The 8,698-nt window shown below is 44.7% G+C and overlaps 1 protein-coding gene across 1 annotated transcript; it reads right to left on the bottom strand.

Annotated features, from left to right (window-relative positions):
- Window positions 1-5,147: 5,147 nt before the first annotated feature.
- LOC109191728 (acidic mammalian chitinase-like) lies at window positions 5,148-7,367 on the bottom strand. The gene is made up of 2 exons (XM_019342381.1): window positions 6,186-7,367; window positions 5,148-5,544 (listed from the first exon to the last, which is right to left on the bottom strand). Exons 1-2 carry the CDS (start codon window positions 7,297-7,299, stop codon window positions 5,519-5,521), a joined length of 1,140 nt encoding a protein of 379 aa, XP_019197926.1. The 5' UTR covers window positions 7,300-7,367; the 3' UTR covers window positions 5,148-5,518.
- Window positions 7,368-8,698: the final 1,331 nt, after the last annotated feature.

The raw sequence follows: 8,698 nt of genomic DNA, 5'->3' as shown, positions 1-8,698 counted from the left end.
AGGCGAGTCTCGGGAACCGACCCCACGCCAACACGTTGATGAGTCGGCCTTACGTCGACACTTGGAGGAGCGACGCGTCGAAGAGCCAGCTCCGCGTCGGCACTCGGCGAGGAAGCGACGCGTTGATGAGCGGGTTCCACACCGACACTTGGAGGAGCGGCAGCCGGCCCCGCGCCGGCACCCTGATGAGTCGGCCCTGGTCGAGAGGCTGCAGAGAAGAATCGAGGAGTTAGCAAGAAGGGTGGAGGCACGAGAGCAGTCGCCGGAACCCGAGGTACGGATGGCAGCACCATTCTCCCCAAGCATCATGGACGTACCTTTGCTGAGGGACTTTAGGTTGCCCGCCATCAAGGAGTACACGGGGATCACTGACCCACGTGTCCACATGACAAGGTACAAGGCTGCTATGGTAATGATCGGGGCAGGGGACGCCATCATGTGCCGAGCGTTCTTGTCCACCCTGGATGGAGCGGCCCAAGACTGGTTCAACACCATCCCTGATGGGTCGATCCAAAACTTTGGGGAGTTGTCCAAGAGCTTCCTGACATACTTCTCCGGTAGCATACAGCGTAAGAAACCCTTCTCTCACCTCTGTGTAGTGAAGCAAGATAGAGGCGAGAGCCTCAAAGACTTCCTGATAAAATGGAAAAAGGAAGTCAATAATGTCTACGACTACGACTCCAAGGCGGCGATCCCGATATTTATCCATGCCTTAAGATCAGGGTATTTCCACAAGCAGTTGAACGCCCACCACCCCCGCTCTTACGAAGAGCTGATAAGGACGGCTAGCCGCTATGCCGAAGCAGAGGACGTCGACAGGAAGAAGAAGGACGAAGAGGATGGTAGGAAAGGTGGGAAGCTTGGGAAAGCGGATCCGCCCAACTAGGCACCACTCTCGAACCACCCGACCGCAGGGAAAGGCCGAGACCACGAACGACCTCGCCTGGTCCCCTTGCGTAATCTAACTCCTCTTACCCATTCCGTCAGTGTCATTCTAAAGCAAGCTGAGGAGATGGGAATGGTAGAATTCCCCGAGGAGTGCATGAAGGTCTCCCCGAAGGCGGACCAAACAAAGTACTGCAGGTTTCATAGGCAAACCGGCCACGATACGGATGAGTGTCACGTTTTGAAGAGACAAATAGAAGAACTCATCCAGCAGGGCTACTTCCGACATTTCGTCAAGCGATCCAAGCAGCAGCAACAGCCGCAACACAATCCACCAAAAAATGTCTGGAGGAATGAGGATGGCACAGAGCCGTCCACCTCGAACGCCAAAAAAAGAGAACACGACCAAATATCTGAGCAGAATGATAGCGAGAAAGAAATCGAGGTGGCGCCCAGACGACAAAAGAAGCACACCATACACTTTATCTATGGTGGACCCGCAGGGGGTGACACGCCTGCGGAAAGAAAGAAGTGGAGCCGACAGCTATACGTGGGAGAAGTTGTGAGTCTTCCTAGAGAAGAGAAACAGAGACAGGAGGCCATCACCTTCTCTAATGATGACCTCCCAGAGCGCCCGTTACCCCATCATGACGCCCTGGTGATTGAGATGGACGTCAACAATGTCATTGTCCGCCGCATTTTAGTCGACACGGGAAGCTCAGTCAATGTGATGTATTACGATGCCTTCACCAAATTAGGGATACCTAGGAACCAGCTCAAAGAAGTACGTACCCCACTCTCTAGATTTACGGGTGATTCAGTGGAGACAGAGGGGTTAGTGGTCTTACCAGTGGAGATAGGCACGAGCCCTAACATTCGCAAACTTGACGTGGAATTCATCGTGGTAAGACTCACTTGTGTGCACAACATCATTTTGGAGAGACCGGCACTGGAGGACCTCAAGGCCATAGTGTCGGTGGAACACTTGTGTATGAAGTTCCCTACTCCGAGTGGGATAGGAGTCGTCAGAGGAGACCAGCGAGCAGCACGCAGTTGTTACGTAAAAGCATGCAAAAAGATTGGCGGAAAGGACCTTCAAGTCCACACCATCTGCAAGGATGATCGATCGGGTATGGAACTCAGAACATTTAATTAGATATTATAAATAATATTTTGTAGTCGTGGTCCGCCTCTGTAAACAATAATTTGTAATCATGGTCTGCCCAGGTTACTTTGCTCAAATAAAAGGTTCTCAGCACCACCTTCGATCAACCAAAAGCTGGCCGACGCCACATTGTAAAAAAAAAAAAAAAACCAAGGTCGAGGCGCACGCCTCGGCCCAAGGCACGACTAAGGCGGCGCCTCAAGCCGAGCCGCAAAAAGGGCTGAGGCGCGCGCCTCGGTCAGCGCCCACGGCTGAGGCGACGCCTCGGCCAAACACAGCTAAGGCGACGACTCAGCCGGAAAAAAAAAAAAAAAAAAAAAAAAAAAAAAACCGCCAGGCGCACGCCTCGGCCAGGCTGAGGCACGCGTCTCGGCCATTGGCCGAGGCGCAGCACCTCGGCCTAGGGCCTGAGGCATGCGTCTCGGCCATTGGCCGAGGCGCAGTACCTCGGCCTAGAGCCTAAGGCGCACGCCTCGGACGGGCCGAGGCGCAGCACCTCGGCCTAGGGCCTGAGGCGCATGCCTCGGCCGAGGACCTGCACGCCTCGGCCAGGCCGAGGCGCAGTACCTTGGCCTAGGGCCTGAGGCGCACGCCTCGGCCAGGCCGAGGCCCGCGTCTCGGCTACTGGCCGAGGCGGCGTCTCAGCCTGTCCGTAAAAAAAAAAAGAAAAAAAAGAAGAAAGAAAAAAAAAAGAGGGGCCGGAGCTCGCCTCGGCGACGATCGGCCGAGGCGCACGCCTCGGCCACGATCGGTCGAGGCGACGCCTCGACCACGATCGGCCAAGGCGCACGCCTCGGCCACGGTTGGTCGAGGCGACGCCTCAACCATGATCGGCCAAGGCGACGCCTCGGCCACGGTCGACCAAGGCGCACGCCTCGACCACGAGCGGTCGAGGCGACGCCTCGACCACGAATGATCGGCCGGGGTGCACGCCTCGGCCACGATTGGCCGGGGTGCACGCCTCGGCCACGATCGGTCGAGGCGACGCCTCGGCCGTGATCGGCCGAAGGCATGCACCTCGGCCAGCCTAAGCCGCAGCCCGTCTCGGGCGCAGCACCTCGCCCTAGGGCCTGAGGCACGCGTCTCGGCCATTGGCCGAGGCGCAGCACCTCGGCCTAGAGCCTGAGGCGCACGCCTCGGCCTAGGGCCTGAGGCGCTCGCCTCGGCTGGGCCGAGGCACGCGTCTCGGCCTAGGGCCTGAGGCGCATGCCTCGGCCAGGCCGAGGCGCAGTACCTCGGCCACTGGCCGAGGCGGCGTCTCAGCCTGTCCGTAAAAAAAAAATAATAATAAAAAATAAAAAATAAAAAAGGGGCCAGAGCTCGCCTCGGCCACGATCGGCCAAGGCGCACGCCTTGGCCACGGTTGGTCGAGGCGACGACTCAACCATGATTGGCCAAGGCGACGCCTCGGCCACGATCGACCGAGGCGCACGCCTCGGCCACGAGCGGTCGAGGCGACGCCTCGGCCAGCCTAAGCCGCAGCCCGTCTCGGCCAGCATAAAAAAAAAAATTTCATGTGTGATTTGGAAAATAAAATCACATACTCGGGATCAACCGGGATTCTGCACGATATCAACCAAATTCAGTCTTACTCCCTAGTCAACTCAAACACATCCGTAGACTCGGGAGTAGGGGGGACTGGTGACAGGATAATGGTGCTGGCACCCGACACGGATCATAAGCAGCATCTGACCCGACACCACATGGAATGGTGCTGGCACCCGACCCGGACCATAAGCAGCATCTGACCCGACACCACATGGAAACCCAACGGGCAAAACTCCAACGGGCAGAATTCCAACGGCTGTCACCTTTACTGCCATTGAAGCCACCATTGATGTCACCATTGATGAGAGAGAATTAAAGGCTTAGCTCCCCATTTATCCTTCATGTTGTTACCGTTAGCAGCTTTTGTATAAGTAGGGACTCCCCTCAGCTTGGAGGGGGACGTTCAATACTCTGGACAAAGACACTGTACTTTCCATACTGAAACTAAGGCAATACAACTATTGTTACTTTCTTATTCGTTACTCTTATATTATATTTCCGGTAACATATTTACCGTCAACGTTAATTGAGCTTTTTCATTAACTCATTTTTTCTTGAAAACTTATTTTTCATGTTTTTATATATATATATTTATTTTTTTCCCTCTCTCATTCTCCGATCCACTATTCGGCATCTAAAAATTTGTACAAAAACTAAACTATTGAGAATGCTATGAAATGTCAACCATCCATTACAAGTACTTTGGGAGAGTTTGTAAGTAGATTTTTTTTTTTTTTTCATTTTTAGCCTCACGAGTAAGGGATTATTTTCACATTTTGTTCTCGATTTTTATTTTTTATTTTTAAATATTTAGTTCACGACTTTTAAATCCTTATCACATTTAGTCTTTTCAACCTAATTTCCAGTCACCATTGACTAAATTTCAAGCAAGTGACTTATTTTGGTAAAATTATCATTTTTCGTCCCCTCCCAAAAAGTGTAAGAAAAAAGTAATGAAAATAACAATTTTACTCTTTTAAGATAAGTTATTGGTTATCAAAAATTAATTTAGAGTACGTGATCAAATATGGCAAGAATTTAAAATTAGTGAGATCATGAAAAAATTAATCGTTATAGCTTTAGTAAAAAACTCTTTGTAAGTATATATACACATAACATCTAATGTTCAAAATTAGAGCTTTAGTTTGTCCTTTTATCATTTTGAAGTTTTACTTAAAAATGATCATGATTGGCTTCAAGCTGAATACTATGCAAATAATCCGGTTTTGATTTGCAAGAACCAAACAATTCTGGTTTTGAAGATGATTTTTTTTTAAAAATAATTTCATTATTATTATTATTATTATTATTATTATTATTATTATTATTATTATTATTATTATTATTATTATTATTATTATTTTGTTTTACTACATGAATTTTGATTCTTATTGAAATTTTGATATAAGATACCTAAGCAATTAAATCTTGATAAAATTAAATGTAAGTCTAAAATTATTATTATTATTTATTTGTTTAACTTAACATTTTAAATATTTTATCTAAAAACTATTTTAAAATTAAAAAAAAAAAAAAAAAAACTCTTGAATTTAAAAACAAAAATCCAATTCAAATCGGAACCACTGATTCAAAGAATCAAAACCAATTACAAGATTCCACTTGGAAATCATAATCGCACTGAAATCAAATCAGGATCACATACATCTAGTTTTGCTGCTTCTACCTATTAGTCAACGTTCAACTTTAATTGCTAAAGCAACAAACGCATTGTGCAATAAGTGCAACAATTATATTATTGGTACATTGAATTTGAAGGAATATCTAGATTCTTGTTTATTATTTTTATTTTTATTTTTTTAAGTGGTCTTCAGATCCTCCTTCATTCATAGGTGATGATATGAAAAACAAAAGATATATATATCCTCATAGTCACGCAGGGTTAAGGATTTTTCTATCATTTTAGTGAAAACCCCACGACTGCTTAGCTGCAAGAAGAAAAATAGAAGAAACAAAAGATTGAATTAGTCTCAATAATAAGTAAAAATATATATATATCATGAAAGTAGATATTATAGAAAATTTTAATATATATATATATATATATATATATATATATATATATATATATATATTACAAAGATCCATAATATCAAAAAGATATCCTTTCAAAAAAAAAAAAAGATATCATGTCTATTATTATAAATAGAAAATAATGTTGATTTTAAAAAAAAAAAAAAAATAGAATGATATATAGTCATTTATAACAATAATATCATACCTTTTTATTTACAATACTAAGCTTTTAGATATTGTACATATAATTTTCCATATATTTTGAGGCTTAACTGTAAGAGGCACATTTAAACCTATACCGTACTCAGATGTATTAATACTTGTTCGCACGGAGCTGGTCCAATTAAGGGGCATTTTTCATACGAGATGAGGTTTAAACTCCTGACCTCTTGAGATAAGAGTACACGAAGACTTACACTAATCAAGTTGATTTTTTAGCTTATAAATTATAATTACTGAAATCTTCACCATTGTAAAATTAATTTGATGCTGGGTATTAAATTTCTTAAGATATTTGAATTGCAGGTTACTAAAATTAAAGGTGAAAACATACCTTGTTTGGAGACTTTCCACTGGTGATCACCATTGACAGACCAGAAGAAGTAGCCACGAAGCTTTAAGGCCTGAGCATATTTAACCTTAACCGAGATGGATCTTGGATCATCGTACCCAATCCATGATGTTCCGGCCACCGAGTACACTGACACGGTAGCCGCGTCATAAACCACCGTCGCATTGTTCGCTTCATTAAACGCTTCAATTTCGTTAAATCTCAGAGTTCCGCCGCCGGGGCCGACGTCGACGGCCGGAGCTCCGACACCGTACGAGCTGGAATCCTTCAATTTCCATGTTCTCCCGTACAGTGGCAAGCCCATGATCACCTTGCTTCTTAACAGCCCCGCTTTTATCCATCGCCCGAGACCATAGTTAGTGGTTATGTTACTCTTCGGGTCAAACAAGGCTGCCTGGGCTCCTGTCGCCGAGGTATCCCATGATCCATGGTAATCATAGCACATCGCGTTGATCCAGTCCAAGTTCTTGTTAATCGCGGCGACTGGGTATGCCCGGTATACCTGGGCCAGGAAGAAATCGACGGAGAAATACGTCGCCGCCGTGAGCAGCAGTGGTGGCCGGCGAGTAGCCCGCGCCTCCATCTCCACGGCGGCCCGCCAATCGCCCAATAACAGCCCGAAGTAATCCATCTCGGTTGGGTTCTGGGGCATTTCCCAGTCCAAATCAATCCCATCAAACCCATACTTCCTAGCCACTTGAATGCTCGACTGAATGAAGCTTTTCCTAGTGGCGGCGCTTGAAGCCATGCGCGTGAACAGGCTCCCGTCCACGCCGCCGCCGCCGACGGAATACAGCGTCTTCACCGGCGGGTTCTTGGACCGGAGAGTGGAGGTGAAGCGGAGCAGCTGCCGGGCGGTCGCGGCGTCGACGTCGAATCGGAAGGTGGCGTTGTTGGGAACGAGAAATGCGTAGTAGATGTGAGTGAACAGAGTTGTGTCTATGGCGGATGGCGGGAAATCTGATTCCGCCCATGACGGCCAATACGCCCCTTTGACTCCCACAGACGAGGGGTGAGATGGCATGGCACAACCAAAACTCAAACTCAACAAAACTATCAGAAATCCAAACATGTTATGAAGGTTTGGAACTGTCATATTAGTTCAAAGAATTTGTGTACAGAGAGATCAGAAAGATGAAGATCTGTTGGTTGTTGGAGCATTCATGGTACTGTCTATTTATATGTAAAATTTGGGTGGTTGGGTTTATCCACTGAATAAAAGTCTCACACAGGATTAGTCCAAAAATGATATTTAATTTTGTTTGACAAGTATAAAGTATTAATTAGTGATTGACCCCATCCAGCTTAGTTTGAACCTTGATTTTTTTTTTTTTTTTTCTAAAATACTGTCTTACTGAGTCATTGAATTAAGTCCAAATACTGTCATTGCTTGCCAAATTATGTTGTGAAACCATGTCCATCCTTGCAAGGTGGACAAGGTTCCAAAACTGTCATAATTGTGAATATAGAGTTTTCAAAAATTATGAACATAGAGTTCTATAATTGTGAATATAGAGTTCAAAAATTATGAACATAGAGTTCTGTAATTGCGAATATAAAGTTCAATAATTGTGAATATGAAGTTCAAAAATTATGAACATAGAGTTCAGTAATTATGAACATAGAATCGTGTCCACCTTGCAAGGTGGACACAGTTCCACGGCATAACTACTGTCGCCGGCTCGCCCAGGTTCAAACCGTGTACTCTTATTTCTTAAGAGAGGTCGAAAGTTCGAACCCCTCTCGTATGAAAAAATTAATATAATTTGGCCAGCCCCTTAATTGGGTCGACACGGTGTAAACAAGGATTAGTCTAATATAAATATATAATACAGGCTTAAAAGTATCTCATACTGTTAGAGCCTACTTAAGATATCTAGTGGTTTAACAAAATTGTGGTTGACCTTCTAGTGGTTTAGTTGGAGATCCATCCATCTATTGCGAGTGTTGTATATCTGAACAAGCTGGAAACTTTGAAAGTTTGCAGTCAACTGTGACTTTATCAACACAAAAATGTATGTGAACAACTTAAGACAAAATCAAAATGATTGGGTCACAGGCCGGGGATACCAAAAGTCCTAAGTGCTAAACATAGTTTTTGGTTCACTATATAATTTACGCATGGTTTGTGGACTAATATCTTCGCATTTTTATTGGACAGCGTCAATCATGTTGAGCTTTTACAAACGAAAAAAAAAATATTTTTTCCCATATAAACTTACCTCATAATATTTATACACGATTGTGGTACGGTAGTTATGATGAGAATATATTTTCTGTATTCAATGATAATGTCTGAGTACAGGAAGCGAATATATAGAGATGCTAGATAGAATCCTAGTTTAACACGAATAATATAGTCCTAGTTTAATGTGGATAATAGAATTCTAATAGTCCTAATACTCCCCCTCAAGCACAAGGTTGGTCAGCCAAAACATTGAGCTTGCAACGGAGTTAATTAAAACATACAGACGAAAGAGACTTAGTAAAAATAT

Source organism: Ipomoea nil, unplaced genomic scaffold (genome assembly GCF_001879475.1).
Source record: "Ipomoea nil cultivar Tokyo-kokei standard unplaced genomic scaffold, Asagao_1.1 scaffold1720, whole genome shotgun sequence".
Lineage (NCBI taxonomy): Eukaryota > Viridiplantae > Streptophyta > Magnoliopsida > Solanales > Convolvulaceae > Ipomoea > Ipomoea nil.
Note: the sequence above shows the minus strand (reverse complement) of the source record. Positions and strands in the feature narration are given on the sequence as shown.